The 25,008-nt window shown below is 28.9% G+C and overlaps 2 protein-coding genes across 2 annotated transcripts; one reads left to right on the top strand and one right to left on the bottom strand.

Annotated features, from left to right (window-relative positions):
* Positions 1 to 1,656: 1,656 nt before the first annotated feature.
* LOC111032684 (protein spaetzle 3) lies at positions 1,657 to 17,592 on the top strand. Its single transcript, XM_022313110.1, has 6 exons — positions 1,657 to 2,304; positions 4,299 to 4,492; positions 12,243 to 12,367; positions 12,890 to 13,090; positions 15,398 to 15,523; positions 16,680 to 17,592. Exons 1-6 carry the CDS (start codon positions 1,968 to 1,970, stop codon positions 16,852 to 16,854), a joined length of 1,158 nt encoding a protein of 385 aa, XP_022168802.1. The 5' UTR covers positions 1,657 to 1,967; the 3' UTR covers positions 16,855 to 17,592.
* Positions 17,593 to 19,316: 1,724 nt separating this feature from the next.
* LOC111032673 (adenylate kinase) lies at positions 19,317 to 22,678 on the bottom strand. The gene is made up of 6 exons (XM_022313089.1): positions 22,313 to 22,678; positions 22,088 to 22,205; positions 20,267 to 20,385; positions 20,032 to 20,199; positions 19,807 to 19,921; positions 19,317 to 19,745 (listed from the first exon to the last, which is right to left on the bottom strand). Exons 1-6 carry the CDS (start codon positions 22,418 to 22,420, stop codon positions 19,630 to 19,632), a joined length of 744 nt encoding a protein of 247 aa, XP_022168781.1. The 5' UTR covers positions 22,421 to 22,678; the 3' UTR covers positions 19,317 to 19,629.
* Between the last annotated feature and the right edge of the window lie 2,330 nt (positions 22,679 to 25,008).

The following is a 25,008-nucleotide window of genomic DNA, read 5'->3' as shown; positions in this document are numbered from 1 at the left end:
AACCATCACAATCATATTATGCGTAGTGTATTATAATAATATTATTATTATTATTATAAAATTGGTATTATATTAGCGCGCGCGGAATAGATAAAATCAGCAAAAATGTCCCTCGCACAAAAAAATATTAGGAGGTATACACACGACGCCCTTGTTATTTTTGGCGAACGCATGCAGTCGGGCTCTCTATAATAGTATGAGTAATATATTTATATATATATACAGGGTGTAACAGAAAAACCTGACAAATGAAAAATGAAAACTTGAAACAAGTTATATGTACGAATAAATATGGATGGTAAATTATGAAAAATTTACTTATGTATGAATAATCTCAAAAATAATATTTCTAAAAAAAATTATTATTAAGACTCAAATAAATTTACTCAAACAAAATATACATATTTTAAAAATAGTACAAAATAAACTACTTGGTTTAAATAAACGTTTTAATGTAGATTTTTTTTTTTAATTACGTTTATAAAATTGGCTATTTTGAATTCTTCCAAAAAAATATAATATCATTTATAATTTTTATTTTCAGTATTAAAATTAAAAAACTACATACCTTGTGGCTTTAACCTACCATACTTGAAGCCCTAGAATCTATAAATTAAACACAAAAAATAAATATTGTATTAGAACAAAAATGTAGTTTTTTCATTTGCGAAGTCTTTCTGTTACACCTTGTATATGTATATGTATATTTCGATGACGGTGATTTTAATTATAAAAACTCGCACGTATTGTGCATGATTTTTCAAGTGTTGGCCGTCCGGACTCCGGAATGATCAATATTCGGTCGGGTTTGCAATCGTCCATTGGGTTTATCCCGAAAATTTGCACAGGCGACGTATCTTATAATACACACAAATAAATAGTAAATATATTAAATATGGCATATAAGTACCTAATGGGAAACAATGCAGCATAATAACTGTTTGTGGCTGTATTCGTTTCAAACACTAAATCGCGATAGTAATTACTAATTATATATATTACCTATGTATATTTTATAGTACGTATGTGTAAATTATACACTGTCTCGATTTATGAACCATATTTTAGTTCAAAATTCTATTGGTATTCGATTTTGTTGGTTTGAGTTGTAATCGATTTATTAAAATGTTTAATATAATTTTAACAGATAATATTGCCTATTCCAGAGATATCAATAAAATGGAATATTATAATACAAAATAAATTACGAACGGATAACCGGTATCAATAACAATTCATTATTTACAGAGATACCTATATCATAAGATCGCTGCTGTATATCCAATGCCTATTGTGATCTATTATAAGAACATAAAATCGTGACCGAACTTGAACGTGGTGGCTTACGCGTACGGGCGAGCAATTATTGACGTGAAATTAAAAACGGATTTTAAACAATCAAGAAACAAAAAAAAAAAATGTTTAAAAAATGGTCACACTGTCCTTCTGCGTACTCCTACCCATAAACTAAGATATAGTTAATGCTCCTACCTTAGATCATACTATTATACAAGTAATATATGCAGAATCCTATATCCATAAGACGGCGGCGGTACGCACGCCAAGTCCAGCCGCCTATTGCATAATTCCGCCATGGCGTGGTCGCCGCCAAGAGAACGAGCCGCCGCACGCGACAGGTGGTGGCGCGTCGCCGTCGCGCATTTCATTCATTCATTCGCTCGGCGTGTCCAGACGTGCGCGGTGCTCTGTCCACAGACGGGCCACTCTCGTCCGAATAAAACATAGTACGTGTTGATATTTTATTGTCATCGTTGTATTATCGTGTTTTTTTAATATTGACGATCCCAAAACAGTGGTCATCTGTTATTATTGATTTTTTTACGTTCGCCGTCCATCATGCGAAACCCGGCACCACCGATAGTATTATAATATTATTTTGTTCGTATACCGCGGTTACCGCACGTCCGCGATATTAAACGGCGGCACCGCGTGAGACGACCGGAAACATGATCAGCTCGTTTCAGAACTTCAGCGGCGCCGCCACCGCCGCTGCATACAACCCGATGGCGTACAGCCACCACGCTGGCCACGGACAACAGCTTCACTCCATGTACGGAGCCGTGGCCGCGGCCGCTCACCAGGCCGCCTACAACGCTGGCCAGCAGCCGGTGGCATACCACCCTGCGGATTACGGTTCACCGGTGCCGCCGCCACAGCAGCCCAGGTACTACGAGTCGCCCAACAGGCAACCGATGACCACTCCAGAACCGCCGAACCGCAAGAAACCAGTTCCGCAACAGCCGCCCGTCCAGTTCACCAGAGTCCAAGGCGGAGTGCCCGGCGGTACCTATATAAAAACGATTTAATAAAACTTTATGGTTGTCGGTACTGTTATGTTGACGATATCGCAGTATGTAATATAAATGGGGGGGGGGTTTAAGTAAATTAAGTAAATAGGTATACCTCACTTAGAGTAAATACCAAATAGTACGATATTTAGTAGCGGGTACCTATAACGTTTTAAAATTGAACTCTCCCGATTAGATTTACGATACACAAGCAGATTTCAGCAGTTATTACTGCCATTTGTCTCGCCGGGTGTGCGGCCAATATTTACACAGACAACTAATTGTTGAGTAAATATTTTACGAGTTGAATCACCGATTTCAATCAAATATTTAAATAGTTAGGTAAGTTTTTCAGTTTAGGTGGAAGGCGGGTAGCGGTATTATTATATGTAAATAACATTAAATACGTATATATAGTAAGTGAGCGTTTACTACTCTCTCTTTAATACTCAGTTTTAAAAAATGTCGTGTATAAAAAAAGGACGATACTGTATATTACTTTTCAAGAGGAATACGATTAAAATAAAATCGATATAATTGTGTCAATATCTTTTGTGTATAATAGATATGGAAGATTATGTACTTAAGTTTGTTATCGGAAAGTTTTTTTCTAAGAATATGTCTGAGTTAAAAAAAATAAAATAATTTAAAAGTAAATTCGATCGGACATTTTAGTTATTCAAGAATTTTGACTGAAAAAATATAATGGCGTAGGTATACCCTTGCATTTATTTATTAATGTCCAATACACCATATTATATTATAATAATTGCGTTAAGTCGACAAACCATCACGGTTATTTTATACAAGCATATTAGGTATATACTGTGTACCTATGAGCCTATGAGAAGGATCACAACCCCAATCTCCATCGACCGTTGTATAACAGGACCTAAGCCCCCCCTCCTTATAATCATTTTAAAAAATGCTTGTGTTAGGAGCAGTATTGGAAGAATTAAACTGTTTTTTGACTGTTGTCTGCAGTAGTGCACCATATAAAATTTAAATTTGTTTCTAACTCGCGATTTCAAAGGTAGGCACCTAAATATACGAAGATTGCATGATATAAAAATGTGTATGAATAGGATTCCCCAAGGTTTTTATTACTCGAGATATACTTTAAAGAAAGCTACAAAACTACATTTCGCACTAAACTTTTTACGATAAATAGTTTCATATTACAAATACATATCATGCAATTGCTTATTAGATTATAATTGCAGCATATACATTTTTTCTGCAAATTAATTTGTACTCGTGCATTTAATAGTATTGTAAGGCATTATTGAGACCGAGTTATTTATTATTATGTGATATCTGCAATAATTACAACACGTATTCAAATAATGCATCTTCTATAGGTTATATAAACTTTAAAATTGTACCTATTAGTAATCCCGCACAACTTGTTTTTATTTGGTCATCTTAAATAATAATAATAATAATAATATTATATGAACACAGAAATTATTTGTCAAAAGCTACCTCACACAAAAACAAGATTGATTAAACGACATCATTGTATAAGCATACTGTTTTTTCTGTAAAATATTACAAAAACAATATTTGCATTTTAATTAAGTGTGAGAAAATTCATAATTTCTCAGATTATCATCGGTTTTAACTTTTTAAGTGTAAATCATATGCATTGTATACTATGTAGGTATATACAACTGATTACGCTGATTATGATTTGATGGTTTATAATTAGTGTATTGTACGTAAACAGATCGCTAACTCGTAGTAAAAAATATGTAATTTCATTTCCTGATAATAAAAAATAAAAGTATGCAGTTCGTTTTTTCGAAATGTTTAAAGATATTTGAACAGATTGCGAAATCGAAGAACCCTGAAAAACCCGTTGAATCAATGATTAAGTTGTCGAGTCGTATACTAATCTAATGATATTATGCGGCTTTACTGCAGTTTACGATGAAAACGATAAAATAATATTTATAAATGACGATAATATTATGCATGTGTTTATAGGTAAGACTTCGCTGCACGCGGTACTAGACTACGACGAAGAGGAAGAGGAATCACTAGATTACTACGAAGAACCGTACAGTCACAGCGGAGTGACGCCTATTCAGGGTCCTATATTTTTAAGAAACGGTTCTGTGCCGGTCGTGCCATTGTACGGCTACCAAAAAGTGAGCAACGGATCTTTGCTGCAGATACCGGTGAGTGATGTTCGCTTTATATATTATACCATCACCTGCAGTGTACCCGTGGGTAGGCGTCGATTTAGGACATACCCATAGGCTTTAAATGCATGGATCTAGACATTTTTTTTATAAACCTATGAAATACAACATACGCACATAGATAATTGAATTGGAGTGAGCCCAACGAGTTTGTTGTTACCTTCAAAATCATAACGCGGATAACGTGTGGGCGCATTAAACTATTTTTAATTATATAATTTTATTTTTGGAAAGATAATAATAATAATATAGAAGGCATGCGTATAAGCTTGAACTATTAAATAACGAATTACGTTAGGAAAAATATGTTTTATCATAATAAATTATTATAATTATTATGATTGTGATAATAATTTTTCGGTTTAAAAAAATAATGTTGTATAGTGCGAAATAGATGCAAGTCAATGTTTACAATATTATTATTTTATGGATTGGAGTATTACAATAATATTTATGGGTTCACTTATTATTATTGTGATTGAAGCCAAAATTCCAAAATAGGACCTATAGCGAAATGTATTAATTTTTTATGAATTGTAAGGCTCATAGGTTTGCCTATATAAATGTTAAAATATTTTTGACTATTATTTCACCCCGTTAAATCAATTAAGAAAATAAGCCATAGCTATTATACGTAGATATAGATTTTAATCGATGTTATATACCAATTTTAGATCGCTCCAGGGTTATTAGAATGTTAATTAATAGATAGAACATATTTTAATGTTTTAAAGATCTGGTTTTTTATTGTTTAAACCTGTGTTTTATATTTTAAAGATATTTTGACAACCCTGATATAGACTATAACGATTATTGACTTGATAAAATATAATAAATACAACAAAATTATTATATATTCAACTGGCGTATTATCGTTCAATGGTTATAATATATTGTACTTTTTATTGAAAGAAGTCATTATTCATTAGTCATTACTCATATAGGTAGTCATATTGTTATTAAATACGATGCTTTACACTTTTGATAGTAATTATTATAAGTTCTATGGTAATCGTGACCTAGTTCAACACTAATAATAATTGTGCTACTGGATATTGAGAAAATATAAACATCGTAAATACCATACCAATATACCAGAGTGACAGTTACATGAAATGTTCATGACAAAATTGCATAATGATCGCGCAAGGACGTCCGCGACGGGGCAGGGGTAACGTGTTTTCAAATGTTTTTATAATGTTTTGGGCAGTTTTGGAAATACAGCCGCGTGGACTGTGGCTATCTTTCTTATAACAGCGCATAAAATACAGTGAAAGTAGTCCAGACACAATTATAATGTATTCACCAGGTAGAGTTCCACGCGCCATCTATCTAATTTAAACATTGCACTAAACGTATTATTATAATTGTACTTATAAATTATTATAATTCCGACTGGTGTGTGTCATATATGTAGGTACCTACGCGGTACACCTGTGTGTGTATATAAATTCAGTTTCACGACACTGGATAACTTCCAAAACTGTAAGGCGTATTCAAATTTTTGAATGAAAAAATAAAATACATTTGATTTGACCTAACTAAAACATAAACAAAGAGTACCTTCCTAACTTATCTTCGAGTTTTATTAATAGAAAACATAAGAAGATCGATAAAAAAATCACCATCTATAATAAATGGTTATTAATAGCAACTGATTAGTTAGGTAGTATTTACTATTTAGTACAATAATACAAATTAAAGTGCCCTAAATCAAGAATACAGTTTTTACAATTTTGTAAAACCATTTATTTTCTTTGTATATCGTTATAAATTAATAATTATATACCACTTAGTACCTAGTTAGTAATGATGTTTTTATTGATTGCTAAGCTGTCTACATTTCACTACGAACATGGATTGATAGATGACGATAGATAAGTTTTAATTTTTATAATTTAATATGTCTATTTACTAGAAAACCACACTTAACTTTGTCTTTTTATTTTTAGTAGTCAACGTTATATCTTCATAAAATTCTCAGAAAAAAACAGTTTCTTATTTTCTATCGATTTTATTTATAAAAAAATTAAGTAAAGGGAATTATATTTTTTTTGAAATATTAAATTAAAAGTATAATCATTCATTTTTACTAATTATATACCTACAAAATAATACATATAATATACTGGAGTGCGTAATCTGATATTAGACCGAAAAAACTAATTATGAAACTAATTTATTATAAGAATATTACATACATAATTAAAATTATTTTTTGATTTATTTGAGTATTGGATTGATATTAAGTATAAATAAAACCTTAAAAATATTCTGAAATTCCATTTTACTTTCAGGTTTGAAATAACGTAAACAAGTATAATAGCAAGTAACCATATTATTAATATTAATATTGTCAAGTAGATGTGATTTATTCATTATGACCATTCGTTGTGTATGTAAGGAGTTTTTAAATATTTTACCTATTTATCATCAATGTATTTTTGAAAGAATTTTCATGTTTACTTGTTATAGTTGTCAGATATCTAAGTGACAGCAAAAAATAAACGATAATATGATTTGCGGATCTCTTTAATATTTATTCCCACAGAATTCTACCCTATACAATTTAAATATAACATAATATTAAATAATAATAAATATGTTTACATGCCCAATCATTTAGTCATGACTCGTGTATAGGCGCACGTGTATACAATGTAATTTCTAAGCAATGTATAATATATGATACAACGCTTATCACATTTACTTGGTGATTTTTTTTCCTTAAATAGGTACTATAAATAAATAATTTGATCGCTTGAAAAAGTTTAAAAACAATCATAATTTGTAATTCACTAATGGTTCTGGTAGAAAAAAAAACATTTTTAATTTAAGACTGAAAGAATTTAAAGCTATTTTAAAAATATAAACATCATATTTTGTAGTCATTAAATTTCTGAAATCTAAAACCTTTTTAAATACATATTATTATGTATTAGAAAAGAAAGGGAGAAAATAATATTAAGTTACGTAATTTCAGACAACCGTACCTACATAAAATAGGTATGTATGTGCAAATGTTTATAATTAATACCCACACATATAGTGCACATAGTAATAAGTAAATCAATTAGCTTACATCAATTGCATGTTACTTAAAGTTACATAACAATTATTTAACAGTAAAACCTGACTGCTAGAGAGAAAAATGTTACAACTTTTAATAGGGATTTATGATTTTTTTACATATGCACTGGAACCTAAAATACCTATGCATTGTATAATATTATTTAGAGATCTCTAAATAGAAGAATTTTAAAATGCTGTGTTTTGGCATATGTTAATCACGTACCTATACATAATTAAACCGTGTTCAAACTTTAAATGTGTCAACTACACAGATTATAATATAACTCGTATACTTGTATACCAAATATTATATCACTAATGACTAGGTACCTATAAATAATATGAAGGTATATAATAATATTTAATAACTATAATCTAACAACGACTATCGTTGAAACGAGAGAAATAAAGCAAACAATGAAAATCCGCGCAGTGAAAATTCTACAAATTACTCTCTATGAATAATATTGCCCCTCCAACAAATGAACGTAGATCACAGATGCTACTTACTATAGGTTGTTTTTAAAATGTATTATAGCAACAACAATATTGTGGAAAACAAATAAAAAGTGAAAAAAAATGTTTGCAATTTACAGTTTTGAGAACAAATTGTACTTTGGTCATATTGTTGTTTTATTTTATAAATTCAGAAAATAATGATCCCAGGGTTTATTTTAAAGCTCATTTGGGTTGTATTTTGCTTGATTGAGAAAACTAGATGTGACTTGAAAAATATGTTTTGCATAGTAAGTTGATATTTTTGTTATATTGGTTGACTGTTCTACAAATAATAAGCCTAAGTAATAATTTAATGAATTTTTACTATTTTGTACTACTATAGCGAATATTAATTATATTGGTTATTAGATGTTATTCCGCAGTCAAAGCCTAGGGATAGTGACATATTAAGTAAGTTATAAATTAAAATATCATAAAAGACCAAGGTAAAAACACAAATAATGATTGTTGTTTTTTACCTTTAAGTTTGATCATAGATAAATTCACTTTAATATAAAATAACTGCACTATTTGGTTCTGCCGACGCAAATCAAAAATCATACTGTTTAGACAAAAACACAATTTCATATAATGTATTTCCTGAAAATGCTCCGAACAGAAGCCGTCAGTACTTTAATATTTAAATATCTCTAGTTAACTGTGTTAATTGAAAGTAATTTACGTGCCCACATTATTAATATTCAATGTTATAAAGCATTTATTTATTGAATAATAAATATTGTTAGGACTTAGCCTTATATTTTATTGTTATAAACATTTTATGGAACATTATTAATAAGTAATAACGTTGTGTTAAATACGACCAAATATTATTCACTTACTATTTGTAACAATTAATCCAGAATATTGTTTTATTAAGACAATTTGATACAGACAGTTTTTTTTTTGACGAAACCATGCCCATGGCTATATATTATTGTAAAATAATTAATGCGATAAAAAATCTGAAAAAATATTTAAATTTGCCATGAAATTTAACTGAGATTGATCATCCTACTTAATCAAATGTCAACTATACTCGATTTTAATATGTACAAATTGAGAAATGTTTAAACTGTGATTAATGATATACCTATGTAATTATATGATTTACGAAAACTTGGTACACGCTTTTCGCCAAAAATTCTAGCCGTTGACTACAAATTGGTGTCATGTGCGGGAACACTCTGCTTTCTCGTCTACATTACATTGACGGTCACTAAGAGCAATTGAGATAATATCATAAAGATAAAATCCTTAGTAAATAATCTAAGTCCTGATTATATTAATCAGTAAAAAATAAAGCAATATAAATGTTAAGTTCAAATAATAGTTTATATTCTTCTTACATTTCTCGATGTTTATTACTATTATTATTATTATTACTAAGCATATGATGCTGTTATTGGCGTCGCCGGTCGTATCAAACAAATACATTTTTTTTTATGTCTGAATGACTGTAAATTGATGCCCAAAATGTAAGAACTTATAATTTATTATTTGGACAATCGTCGAAATGTTTTCATTATGAGATACATAGTAATTATAGATCTATTAATTAGATTTATTATAATCTATTATTACATTTTCCATGATCAAAACAATTATCATAGTGGCGGAAAAAGGATAGTCATTTTTTATAATTTGACGGATGAGCAGAGTATGGATAAAAAACGATTAGGTCAGTTTTGGAAGGAACCATTGACGAAGTGATGTGATAATAAAACTATTCATATATACAACTATGGGTAGGCACTAATGGATTTCACCAATAACTATATAATGGACACACAATTTTTTTCGGGTACTTATTGGTATTTAATAGGTAGTATCAATAGGTATTTATTTAACCTCGATAAAACGGCAAGGCATTACCACACTGTGTTTTATGTGAACATTCCAATATTTTCAACTCGAATTATATTTACATTTTTATCTAATGTACATAATAATGACCTCGTTAAAATATTACACTAATATTAGTCAGCTAATTTTGTTTGATAACGAATATATGGTATTTGATTATTTGATTACGATTAATTAAATAAAACAAACATAAGAACGCAATATATGTTCTGTAAACAATTAAAAAACCTATGGAGTCCCAAAAAACAGGAATGTCAATTTTAAACCAAAAAAAAAAAATCAGAAATCATAATAATCATTAAAAAACAACTTAAATTATTGAATTACATTATGATTTTGAATATCAGTTCGAGCCCCAGTGGCCAGGAAGATTATAGTTTGGTCTATGCATACAGGTACAATTATTAATTAAATTAATTTTAATTTTCTTTAATTTTGTTTTTAGTGTTTTTCTTCCTTGGTCACTACTCTTCCGGTTTATGAACTCACTTAAAAATTAATTTATCACATGTAATATGTACACATATTATATACTATTATATTTGAAATACATTAGTTTACTAGACTACTAGAGTAATTTTATAAAACTCTAATAATTATGTTTACGTGTTTGGTAAAATCGTCTGAATAGGTACGAGCGACACGTACATTACACAATTTTTATTTTTTATATAATATTAACATAGATACATTTTTGAGCTTAGTACAACAATTTTTTTCCGACCGATTTCACGTCGTCAATTTCACGTTACAGTACCTCCTAGGTTGCACCTAATATAATTACGTTACCATAGCAACCTCGATTGTAAAATTATTTTTTTTTAATTATACGTTTTTATATTTGAATCCCATGATTACATTTTACTTTTTACTTGTTCGAATTTAGTAGTTGTATCAGAGCACTTTATAAACTAAATTTTTTTAAATTTGTAACAATTATGACTTAAAATTTATTTTGAAAGCCAGAAAGTCTACCACGAACCCCAAAAAACATATCAATGATTCATTGTTTTTCCGTGCAGGTGAAAAAATATCAAGTAGCACTTTACGTTTCTTTTTAACATAGATATGTTTTTGGGATACAAGTTTTTTTGTTTCTGACTGATTTTTCGTTAGGTTTTCGTTGTCGCGTTAACAAATCATATTTATGATTCAGATACAGATTTTCCTTGTGGTAAATAAATATGATGGTTTTTTTTAATAATAAATTCACCAAGATACATAGATGTATCTTCTACAAGACTACAAAAGTTTTAATATAGACATCTTGCTGTAACATCCAAGTGCTTTTTTAAAGTTAGGATAGGTTAGTTATAATTTGTAGAGTTTCTGGTCATAATATTGTACATAATATACGTGTTCATAAATCATCACTATAATTTTTAATAATAATCACATTTGACTACAACAAATCTAATTATTATAAATTATATAAGTGAAATAAACATTAGATAAGTCAAAAAAACAATTCATTTAGACAAATCATATAAATATAATTATATTTATACAATATTTAAAAATATAATGCATACATTTTACAGTTCCCGATTGTTAGTCGTTAGATATTATTAATAATACAAAATTACAAAATTTAAGTCTGCGTAGCCAAATTATTATAGAACAGTGTAGGTAACTATAAAGTACAACAATAATTTGAGCAATTTTATTAGTCATATATAAGTTTAATGATATTATGAAGGTTTGTATGTCAAAGAAATTTTAATAGGAAAGGGAAATTGTATAATCATCATCGTCACGCGAACTTATAATATTATTAACATATGTAACCATATAAGTATAACACAATTAATTTGGTGTATTAATCATAATCTATAATTTAATTAATCATATACACGTGTAATTATAATTTTAGACTTGAATGCTAAAATTCAACTTTTAAAAGTGAACTATTTTTCTGCCTGATAACCCTACCCCCAATATTAAAACCGATTAGAAAATGAATAACTACCATACGTATAAATGGCCTATAAACGCCATAAGATACAATATATTGTGTATAATGTAGATTGTACTATGCTGTATCAGCTAAAAAAAATTTTTAGTTGCAAAATATTGGAATAGTTTTTTAAAGGACAGGGCAAAGTTGGAGGGTCATCTTCACAGACATCTAATTAATTTGTGTTTTTTTTATTATATTATTTTCTGATTTATTTTTAAATACGCATTTATGTGGATTTTATAATTTCTATTATTGTATCGTTTTCATAAAAAATAGAACAAAATATTTGTACGATGAAAATTATTTAATGAAATTTTGTATTACTTACAGGTATTTTGGACTGCTCTTTCATTTGCCTTAGGATATGAAATTGGAGGAGATGTGATTCGTGGAACCCCGTGTATTAAAAGAAATCACCAATTGTTTTGTCCGACAGCAGGAAAAAGTTACCCAGTGTAAGTAAGTAGTAACTAAACTACCCTCGTGATTTTCATACATATATATATATTATTGTATCTGCGATAAAATATCAAATACATGTTTTCAAGGATAGGTACGATTAGATACTGTAATAGACGTATTTTCAAACAAGTGAATTATTGGATAGTTTTTATTGTAAACACACGAATATTACAATAAATTAATAGCTTAAGTACCTAAATGTAATTTTTTCTCCTCTACAATAAATCAATACTGTCCGGGATACTTGAAATAACATCGTCAATGCGGTTGGTATAGCTATAATAGCGGAAAGCGAAAGATAAACACACAATTTTACTATATTCACGAGTCACGGACTATGACATCAGAGTCTGTGATTTAAATATATTTATAATACAGCGATTAGAACTCGGAGCAAATGGTCTAAATTGTTATACGAAAGATACATTTTCTTACACTTAACTGTTTGATTTCAAAAGTTCCTAAGTATATAATCATAAAATATTTGTACTATTTTTTTTCTTTGTTAAACTCAGAGACCGAATCGACAGATTTATCGATGAAAACAAAGCGCTTATGAAACGAATGTATGGTGATTTCGAAATGATGGAGAACGGGCCGTTCCCCAAGGCAAAAAGATCGACAGCTCGGAAAAGAAGACAGGACTCCAGTTTCTCGGACAATCAATCGAAACCGAATAAGCTGCCGACCAGAGGCCAGCCTGCAGATTCTGGAAGGTACTATTCTATATAATAAATGCTTATATACCTAATACCTAACATGTTTTCATATAATACAACATTATAATACGCATTTTATTTGTTTAAACATCTATACTAATTTATATATTTGGTAGGTGTAGGTATTATAGAATTTGGTATTATGTACTTGACTGTATAGCTGATGAGTCATTAAGTGATAGATAACAACCTAACCTACCTATAGGTATTACCAATGTGTTCAACGCAATACTATAGTGTTATTATTACCACCGCCTACCTCATTTCTGTATACATCAGATATTCAGATATTATATTCATTGGACCACTGTACCTGTGCATTCATAATATTATAATAAGACATAAGTATACACCTAATAACCCCTGACTTAACCAAAAACCGTGAGTGTCGAGAAGGCCCATATGGCCATACAATATAATATGCACCTTTAAAAAATAATGTTCAAATAAATGTGCTTGGTGTATAATTTTCAGAAGTCCGTATAGTTATTCATTGATGTACGTAATAATTAATTCTCTATACATTTTATTTGGTGCTATTAAAACTGCAGTAGATACCCTGAAATGATATTCTCAACCAGATTGTCTGACCAACGTCAACAACTCGACATGTTATTACTTCATACTGTGCTAATTGTTTTCGTAACATTTATTATCGTCATGGTTCATAAAAATATAATTATGAACGTTCCTATACTATGGATAGCCACAAATAATATGTTTTTGTTTACTTTTTATTTTGGCTAGCTTCAAGGTGTACAACGTTCAGTAGGCAAATGGGTTTTTGTCATCAGACTAGCGGTGGCCCTAGGGCGAGTCAAGTCGGACATTTATCCTAAACTACACTTTTGAAATACCACAGCCCCACCACCATCAAGTTCAAAAATATCTTAATACAAGACATTGTTTATACTATTAAGACTAAATATAAAATATCTTAATGATCAATTATAAAATTTTAACTTGTACTATATTTAAAAAAATAAGTAACTTTAAAATGTCAAACAAAATAAAATAATAACTAATTTTAATCCTCTGTTCTTTTTTTATTGTTTTTTCTTATAAAAACTAAAAAGGTACCTATTGAACATGTCTATTTTTATTGATATAAATTATTAATTTGCTTTTTTTAATTGATCTTAAGCCAGGCAACTATAGCCATTAGCTGTTTGCAGGGTACGGTTGGTTTGGAATATGTATTTGTATATGTGGCAAGGATTTTGTTGCTAAGAACCCCAAGTTGTCACCCATCCGGGAGCTAGGAACGGCGGCCGGTGGTACACACAGGGCGCTTACGCAACTGAGTGTAGATACCACGCCACACCAAGCCACAAAATAATTTATTATGTTCTTAAAGAAAATACATTTTGTACTGGGTCCCGCCAAACCTAAATTTTCCGCACTTGAACGAAAAAACAGGCCTACGTCATGACCGACGTGCGAGTCATTCGACTATTATAATGTATACACGAGTAGTGCCTTTTTTTCCTGTTTAATCGACAGCAGAGGAGGCTCTATTTTAACAATACCACTCCTCTGCTGCCATCGTATTGGCAAATAAATTTAAATACACTTATATGTAGTAGGTACCTACCAATAACTATTACTATACATTTATTATGATACAATAATATTGTACAAATGAAATTATGGGGTAACGTAATTGAGTACAATACCTACCTACTTATCTACTGAATGTCTGAATATACAAAACCATTTAAAATTAGAATGTATACCTACGATTTCGTATATCTATGGGTACTGTATAATATATATAAAACATAAAATAATAACTTCATAAGTACTTACACAATGTTTTATCTAATATATTTCCTAAAACGTCAAACCATATAAATGCTTTAAGATAAGTTCACATAATCACCTACCTAAATAGAATTATTGAACAGTTGACTACATTATTTTCGTCATAGTTGCAAACAAAAAATGTATCTGTTTTCAAGAAAATAGAAACATTCTTAAAGCATTACTTAGACGTAATATTGTAGTTTATAACTTGAAATTGTATAGACTATAAGTGGAGTAAATATCATCTACGCAATATGTATAATATAAATATATAATGAATTAATGACTATGTGTATTGTGTATTGTCGGAAAACATTTTTTAAGAAGTATTGAGATTCCTCCCTCGGATATCTGAATAACGTCAGCCAGTAATAATAAGGTCAAAAATGGACAATAGTACGTCACTTTCAAAACGTAGAGAGAGACTATATTACATACTTATATAACAATTTATTTCGTATAAATACTACTTACTAATATTGGAGTTTAATTTTACAGAGTTGACTCTTGCGAATCTAAAGTAGAAGTGGTTACTCCGTATTGGGCTTCGAACAGCGTGGGTAAGACTAGAGCGATCGTTAACACCGAACACTTCGAACAAGCTATTCATCAAGAAGTCTGCACGTGAGTCAATAATAACGAAACACAAAACGAATTTATTTATTTATGTAAACCAAACGGACTATAAATATTCTAACATAAGACTCATTGAATTGTTTTGTTTTTTTACAACAACAACAACAAATACATGGTATTGTATAATATTGTATATTGTTTACCTATAACTTTAAATGATTCTAAAATCTCAAGTTCTAACTATTGACCCATTATTCAATCTATTTACTTCGTAATATGAAATTTAAAATACTAATATAAATCACTGTTGATTGAAAAAGGACACAATTGTATTAAAATAATTCATTTAAATTTAAAAACATTTTGGCTAAAAAATACATTTCTTGCAAGCAAAGCATTTTATCTCTTTTCTCGTCATAATATACATATAATAATCTATATTAATAAATATAATATAGAGGGGCCACTGTGTTTTTCAATTTTCCTGTTAAAAATAATATTCCATAAGCCCAGTGGCTCACTCTGTATGTTGTACAAGGTAATTCTTTTAAAAAGGTTAATAATCATCTTCTTAAAAAGTAATAACGTTTTTGGAAATGTTTTCTTTTGTAATTTAAAATATTGAAGTCTTTTTAAAACAAAATTTTTATTCTAAAACTGATTTTTTTTTTTGAGAATTTCAGTATATAAAATTTAAAGTTTGATAGAGTAGCTAATTAATAAAGTATAAGTAAGTTTATATGAGTGGAACAGTGGACCAACATTTTTCAGTAGATTTCACTTTGCTAATCTCAATTTAAAATAGTTGTAAGTTATAACTAATTTAACACTCTTTCAAAATTCAATGTTTATGTATTTGAATTGAATTTTTCAGTATACTCTGCTTTGGAATGAATATGAAATTTAAAATGTATGCTGGCATTCAATGTGGTTTTGCTAAGTTTATGACTTAAGATTCAAAAAATAAATATTCACAAAAACGTGTATACAGAACAAACCTCACGTATATATGGAATTTCTTTAGGGAATAGGGTTTACCTTTAATTCTTAAAATAATTCCCTAGTATATATTATGCACCCACCTATACATAATACTAATATAAACGTTTTCCTATTTACGATCGAAAACCATTAACTATAAGTAAACCTAAATTGTCTAAACATAGCTTGAGAAAAAATTACAATAATTTTTTTATCTTTACAGCAAGACGCTGACGGGGCGCTGTTCGGGAGACTGTGGGTGCGAACAAAAGTATAAATGGCACAGGCTTTTGGCGTACGATCCCGACAACGACTGCAAAGGAATATTCATGGATTGGTTTTTGTTCCCGTCTTGTTGTGTGTGTCGATGCGATTCGGCAACCCCAAATAGTGTTTAGCTGTTAATCTTCCATTGTCCGTGCATGTCAACTTTGAACTTATTATTATATATTATATACATATTACATATAGATATATATTTATTATCCTTTAGTATAGCTGTTTAGGAATAATACCTACGCTTATATTATAATATTTCGTATACATATAGATATTTATATATTCAGTGCCTATTTAATATAATATGCTTATCCACGTACGTATGTGTAGCCTTTGTAGTATTGTCACACACGCGAGTACAAGATAGGTATTTGTGTTTGGTCTTGGAAATAATCCTCTTATGAATAATAAATTATAAACGTTTAAATGTATAATATTTTATTAGTACCTATATTATAATATATTAAGATATGTTGGTTACTCGTGAAACACCAATTTCACTGAAGAAACCAAGCATTTTTATTTCTTATTAACGGTTGTATAAACATAAATTATTATAAATGATTAATTTATATATGCTAGCCATAGCCCATAGGTACCTACTTTTATATTTCTTAATAGTTTATATCTCTACGAAATACATAGTATAAACACGAGTTTTAAATCGTACAATTTCACTCGGGAATATTTTCATTGAAAAGAATATCGAACGAAACTTAAATTGAATGTTTTTGAGAATTAACCACACATACTTCAAGATTCTTACGTCTGTATAAAAATAACTTAATATTATAATTGTTTGATTTTGTATATATATAATATATATGACCAACACTTTTATCTTATTTGTTATTAATTGTAATATATAATTAATCGTATAAATTGTACAATTTTTAATGTGCATGGCTTATATGCCATTTAATATGCAATATTATGCAGTACAATATGCAGTTATTTTTAAAGTAAACATGTAGGTATTTATATATTTTAATAAACCTAAAAAATGAATAATTATATTTTAATGAGTTACCTAAACCTACATTTTTATTTTTCGTTTGTAGAGTTTGTCTGTATACAAATTCTTCGATTATAAACCCCGATAGGCTCTCTTAAAAATTATAAGACCTAGGACCCCAACCAAATAGGTATCAGTTTCAGTAAAATTTAGTCATTTTATTAGATTTTTTTTAAATATTTTTATAAGCTATATACTATGTATACTGTTTAGCATAATGAGTAAATGTGAAAAGAGACAGAACACATGAATAACGCAAATAGGAAGTCACCCACTAGTAACTCTTTGCTTGAAGCGTGAATGAGGAAAAAGCAGAGGAGTACAAATTAAGGAGGAGAGACTATAACAAGGGAAAGAAATCAGAGTAAATTAATTCAAGATATCTCTGTATCCCGTCTATTTCAGAATTTCAACTAAAATATAGATTTGGCTTATTTTTTACTTGAACAGAAATTCATTTACAGTTTGCTGTTTTTAAAAGTAAACACTAAATGGTGTTATTTTGGTAATTGTATAGTTTTGTCTTAGTTTAAGAAACGGATAAATAACTTGGCTGATGTTATTTTTATAGTTTATACATGGTATACATGGGACCTATTTCTATAAGTAAGTTATAAGTAGGCCCTGATTATATTTAGTTTCCCAGTAGAGAAAATGGACCCTGTAAGCGCGTAATTAGGAGAATAAACATTTATTAATACATTTTAAATAATAATGAATAAATTATTCTATGAAAAGCATTAATTCAGTAGGTATATTCTTTTTTTTTATCATATAATCACTACACTACAAATTACAAAAAGCAATGAGCAGTGTAATTTACAAGCAGTTTAAAATAATAATTTATATATTTAGGTATTTTATTAAGAATTCCAACCAGATTCTACAATAAATAAAAATTATGTATAATAAATAGTAATAATGATACCATGTTAAATACTCTAACATTTATTTCATACCAGTAAAGTAAGGTAAAAAATGGTATTGAAAAAAAAACACACCTCTAACTAATTTTTAATAAGACAGCTTTTAAATTGAGTTCCTCTTTGCTTTTTATAATTTAATTATTAAGAGGTGTGGTTTCATTTTTGAATACCATATTTTACCAAACAATGCTAGGTTTGGTTAGAGCGTTTAACATATTATATATTGAAGGACCAGCTGTTGGCGTTGTTGATAAAATATTAAAATATATAAATAATTATTAAAGCACAGCAAATATATACAGTGATACCTCCCCTAACATACCTATCCCAATAACAGATGTTTTCTTGGAAACCAACTACAAAATTTCAATATTCTGAACCCTCTGAATAGCTGACAAAATGTCAGCGACTGAGTGTCTGGTATGAAAAGGTTTCACTGCGTATAAATACATTTCACCCCGGATTAAAAATTGAGACTAGCATTACAAACATTCAAATAATCACTAAATTAAAACGAAGGCAACTTTAGTAAATATTATAAAATACCTGTTTTTATTTTTTACATTTATATAAACTAATTGCACTTTATGTACATACATATACTTACATAATATATTATTATGCATATATAAAATTAATATAAATCAAACAAAATTTTTATTTATTAAACCCGTAAAAGCTTCTTAATAAGTACACCAAATATGTTAAATTAAATAACCATACTTACTTCCCAAAATCACTGGTTTTTGTTTATATTAAACCCAAAATAATTATTATTTGTTAAAAAGGTAACACTGAATAATATACCAGTTTCTATTATAAAAGATTTACAATTTCAGATCATTTAATTAGAATTATAGTTACTAAAGTTATTGAGAAAATGGAAAACTGTATGATTTTGCAAGTTCAATATTTTGAAAACATCAAACATTAAAGTTCAAAATTGGAATGATTCAAACAAATATTACTCTGTCTTTATTGGCTGAACTTGAACAACGCAAAAATATATTTTCTACCATTTTGAAAACTTCATCAGAACTCTTAGAGGCATCAACTTTAGAATGAATTCCTAGAACAGCATATTAATTTAAATATGTATTTTTTAATTACAACTAATAATTTAAGCAAACCTTTTTTCTGATAATAATCTATCAATGGAGATGTTTGTTTGTGATATGATTCAAGACGCTTTTTAAGAGCATCCACATTATCATCAGCACGACGAATCAATGACTCCCCAGTTACCTAAAAATTGCAGACAACCCTTTAAAAACTATATTATAACTATATCTGGTTATTTTATGTCTACAAATTAAAATATTAAAATATTATATCATATTTTAAATAAAGCTCACATCATCTTTCATATAAACTTTTGGTGGGTGGAATTCATCGTGATATGATCGACCGCTGGCAGGGTGAATCAAACGCCCTGTTATACGGCGAACCAATAAACTATCACTTATGTTAAACTCAATTACAGAATCCAGCTGTGTTTTCCGTTTTTCTAAAAGATTGTCCAACTAAAGAGGGAATTAAATATATAAGATATTTTAAGTTACTGGAAATGATTAGATTTTTTGTTTTTACTTTTTCAGCTTGAGGTACTGTTCGTGGGAAACCGTCTAATAAGAATCCTTGTCTACACTCTGGTCTGTCTAAATTTTGATCAATTAAATCAACAACAAGACTATCACTAACCAGGTTACCTAGAATTGAAAAAATAAGTGAAACCAAATTATTATTTACTGTAGATATTAAATAATAACAACTAAGATTAATTTTTACTAAATATTTTATGTAACAATTTATTATTTAAAACTTAATCAAACAATGTACTAACAATCTTATCAAAACAAAATGTGGTTGATGAATTTTTTTTTTCATTAGACTATTTACAGTAAACTCTAAAAGATTTGCTTCTAAGAAATAAAATAAGCATATTTCATATAAGATAAAACTAAGTATATATATATTATAGTAGATCATGACCACCAGTTAAATAATTATAAATGGGTAATTTAATCCTAATAGTATAAAACAAAAGATTTTATTATTAAAAACTAATTTACAGCAATTTTAATTTAAGTATCCTAAATTGACTTAAACCATGTAAGTCTTTGATTGAATTACAATGCTAATAATTTTTGTCTTTAATAAATTATAATTAGTTTCTAGATGCAGTTTTATAATTAATAAATTTGTAATATATGACATGGATATATCATATATCAATGTTATTATAATAATTTTTAATACGATTTAAACTAACCGTGTATTTTATAATTGTTTCAAGGTATCCATAACAATGATAATAATTTTAAAAACTTTAAATACACGTGTATTATTATTTAATAATAATGGTAATGATAATAATATGTGTTTAATATTAATATAATATAGGTTAAGAATAAATGTTTTTAAAAAATATACTGTAATACTTTATAGTTGTAACAAGAACGATAAAAAAAACTATTATACAACAGTACCTAAGTAGATTTTGAAATTACCAGTAGTAATAACAGTTAGTTTAGCTTGGGAAAAAACCTTCGAAGATAAAACACAATATTGTACATTGAACTTAAAATACTACAGGAAATACTATATACTGTTAATTAGTCATATAATCCTACAAAACTACTTTAAACACATTAAAGCAAGAGTTTCTCTACTTACTAGCTATTTAATATTGTTATTTATAAAACTATCTATCTACAGAATATTTTTTAAAAAAAAAACTTTGATAAAGAACCTTGCCCACATACTACACTCATGGCCCTTGGTGGAGTCTAAAGACTCTTCCAGAAACAAATCTAAGGTTCTTACGAAACAGAATATACATAATATGACCTTCAATTTACATAAAGAAAATGTAGCTAAGTATCTTGCTCATTAAAAAAGAATTAATAGATAAATATGATAAACCTATTAATACATATATTTTTTTATAATTGACACAAGATTATATGTGGTCAACTATTATAATCATAACAGCTGCCTATTACTATTTTACATTTTACAAATGTGTAAAAAGTTTCTTTAAATATTTGAGTATAATAAATAGAGACTACAAACTTTTAAGATCAGCAATATAGAATATCTAAATTTTATTTTTAAGTTAATTTAATAATATTTAAGATATTATATAATTAACAAGATTTAAATTATTTTGTTTTTTAAGCTTAGAAGATAACATACGATTTAACTGAAGAAGCAATGTAAATAACACATTACACTAAGTATTAAATATTACAACTTGTACCTAGTTGTGTTTAATAAATAAATAAAATTAAGTTTTGTTAAATACATTAAATCAAACTGCATTACTGTCAAAGAGGAAAACTGTACATGGGAATCTAGAAGGTACTCGGATGAATTAATTTTTCAGTTAGGACCACAATTGGTAATTACCTGATTCTATTACTTGTTTCACCCTCTGACCTAGTTCCGAACCGGAGGCCACTTCAGAGCGCAACATGTCGCCTGTGGACAGGTGACATGAGTAAAATTTTTGCAACAGTTTTGGAGCCTGCAAAGGACAAAAAGGTAAAACAAAAACAAAAGAGAATAGAAAAAAAAGCGTTGGCTCGTTTCGGTGTTAAAATTACCTAAGAACATAAAAAAAAATTCATCTACCTGTGTCCCCTTGCCCGAACCGGGTGGCCCAAGCAGGACTGCGTTGATGCCGGGTAGTTTGACATCTTCCTCGGGTAGCGGTCTTACGGCGGCAGCCAGGGGTGGCATGGTGTGTGCTGGGACGACGAGGAACTTCCGGAATGACCTTCGGTTGAAAGGAGGCGATCAGACCTCAAAATCCGGTCAAGGAAGCTAGCAACACGGCTACTAAAGTACTAACGGACGGGCTAAAGCACCGCAACCGCGTGATAGAGGTAAATGATGACGACAACTACAACTTACAACTGACAAGCAACATTGATAATTATATTTGATATCAATATACCTTGAATGACGACATGGTATTATTTTTATTGCCGTACATTCTAAATCGCAACGGTGATGACATAACTTTCGAACCGCATCCGAGTGAGGTTAAGCCGATCAGCTGTTTTCGAAGATAAGAGTGAACCTGATAACGAACGCCGCGAATTCGGCACCACAGTCGCGAGTCGTGATGATTTCAGATTTTCGAAATCGAAAATACCCGTCTATCAGCTATGACAAAAGCTATAAGCTATTTATATAAATATAGTATATTAGTATCTATTTTCTACGCATATAATATTATAGTACATTAGTACCTACTATCTGGGAATTTAAAATTTAAACACAACGTTGTGTATATTTTTATTTATTGTCGGCATACTTTAGGTTAGTTAGTTTTATTACTATTATATAGGTAGTAAGTAAATAGAGTGAATTGACCTTTTATAAAATTTAATGGTAACAATACTATCTGAAGTATGTCTTTATATTTTTTCGATATTTTAATTTAAAAGCAAGTTATAACTGCAGTGGCGTATTTAAACATTTTGCATGGTTGGGGGTCTTCGTAATTTTCCCGACACAAAGATGTGAGTTACATTTATAAACATTTTTTATAATCCCGTAAAAAATAAAAATTTAACATCGTTGTGGGCCAACCGGAGACCTCTTTGACCCCCCCCTTCCATAAATACACCATTGTATCATGATCAGGTGTGTCGGTCGTCGGACTCCTCGTCACAACCCGCAAGTTACATATACAAACCAAACCAACGTACGCGGGTATACAACATTTATTTAGGATTAACAATTCACGTTTAGCTTAGTTTATTTAAAAATTAGAGTAAATCAACTTATTATGAAACATAATGATAGGAACATTATCTGTGTTCGTACGTCGGTTTTTTACGATAATTCAGTTTGTAAGCGAGTTACGAACATTTTTATACGGTGCTATTTTATATACCCAATAAACTCGCTAAAAAATTGAACTATTGTAAAAAACCTACATACGAACCCAGTTGTAATGTTCAGATGTTCTTATCATTAAATTTCATAATAGGTTGATTCACTTTATAATCATTAAACTAAAGAAGCTAAATGTTAACTGCCGAGCTTAAATTTGATATGTTTCGCATTTGTAAGAAGGAGATAAGAATATACTGTGTGACTATACGTCGATATTTTATATTTTTTTATGATGCTTCAATTTTTAAGCGAATTATGACATGCATATTATGTAAAACTTTAAAATATTGCAATTTAAAAATGCTCATAACTTGCTTAAAATTAAAATATCGTAAAACAAAACTATATAATAAACACATATAATTCTCGTAATTATTTCGAGAAACTCATTTTACAGTTTTATGTGAACATTTGTATTTGTTGGTGCTGAGGCCTGAAGTAATATGAAAGTAATACTAACCCGATTTTGTTGATATTTTTATATAACTATACATAAGCTCCTAATATCTCTAATTTATATTATGGCAAACGAAAGAAAAAATAAGGGGGCGTTTTTTTTTGAATTTTTTACTAGTAATACATTTGTAGGTCAAATAATTTATTTTTTGTTCTTAAAATTTTGACGCAGAGGGTTAGGGTTAGACCCTACTATAATACTACTAAAGTTTAATCTATAGACTAAAAATAATAGTATTATTATACTTAAGTCGTAATTGTTCGCTTATTAATCCAAAATTCTCATGAAAATAAGTCCCTAAACCAGCCGTTTGATTAATTTCGTTTAGGTATACCGTCGATTCACAAACAAGTTTCCTTTTTGTTAAGTATAATATTAACTATCAAGTTTTGTATACATGCAACATTGAACATTGTTATTTATATATATAGGTGTATATATATACTAGAGCGGTATCATCTATTTTTGTTTCATATGCATTAGGTATACCTCAATTATTTGGTAATTACTATTTACTCAATTCGACTTACTCTTCAGGAATAGTTCATAAAATATGCATAGCATATCTTAAACAATTTGTACTTGATGGAATATATCATATCATATATTAATATGCTGCCTATTTAAAATTTAAATACCTATATTACTTATAAAGGTCACATGGATATTGAATTTTGAGTACATATCTATCCTAGATTTCTATAAGCTAAGTCTAATTATATATTAATCAAGTCATTACGATAAATAACTAATCAAACACGAATCAATTTAATCAAAATATTATTATTATATAACGTAAACCATGTCTCTATTATAGCATATATATATACATTGTTATTAATAATAAATATGACGTGTAGTATGGAACTGTCGTTTGATTGTATTGTAATAGAATTTATAAGGCCTCGACAAAAAAAATCATGTCGCAAACAGTTGCAAATCCATCACTCTAATCTACCATAAG

The sequence above is a fragment of the Myzus persicae genome, unplaced genomic scaffold (genome assembly GCF_001856785.1).
Source record: "Myzus persicae strain clone G006 unplaced genomic scaffold, MPER_G0061.0, whole genome shotgun sequence".
NCBI classification, from domain to species: domain Eukaryota; kingdom Metazoa; phylum Arthropoda; class Insecta; order Hemiptera; family Aphididae; genus Myzus; species Myzus persicae.
The sequence above is the reverse complement of the archived record's forward strand: the minus strand, read 5'-3'. Positions and strand labels throughout refer to the sequence as shown.

What these genes read in the sequence shown, in the direction of transcription:
- LOC111032684 (XM_022313110.1), top strand. Translation starts at nt 1,968, where the DNA reads ATGATCAGCTCGTTTCAGAACTTCAGCGGCGCCGCCACCGCCGCTGCA. An exon ending in CCAAGGCGGAGTGCCCGGCG is followed by an intron (nt 2,305 to 4,298) that starts GTACCTATATAA and finishes ATGTGTTTATAG; the next exon opens with GTAAGACTTCGCTGCACGCG. An exon ending in CAGCCTGCAGATTCTGGAAG is followed by an intron (nt 13,091 to 15,397) that starts GTACTATTCTAT and finishes TTAATTTTACAG; the next exon opens with AGTTGACTCTTGCGAATCTA.
- LOC111032673 (XM_022313089.1), bottom strand. Translation starts at nt 22,420, where the DNA reads ATGCCACCCCTGGCTGCCGCCGTAAGACCGCTACCCGAGGAAGATGTC. An exon ending in GTTCGGGCAAGGGGACACAG is followed by an intron (nt 22,206 to 22,312) that starts GTAGATGAATTT and finishes TGTCCTTTGCAG; the next exon opens with GCTCCAAAACTGTTGCAAAA. An exon ending in AGATTATTATCAGAAAAAAG is followed by an intron (nt 19,746 to 19,806) that starts GTTTGCTTAAAT and finishes ATGCTGTTCTAG; the next exon opens with GAATTCATTCTAAAGTTGAT.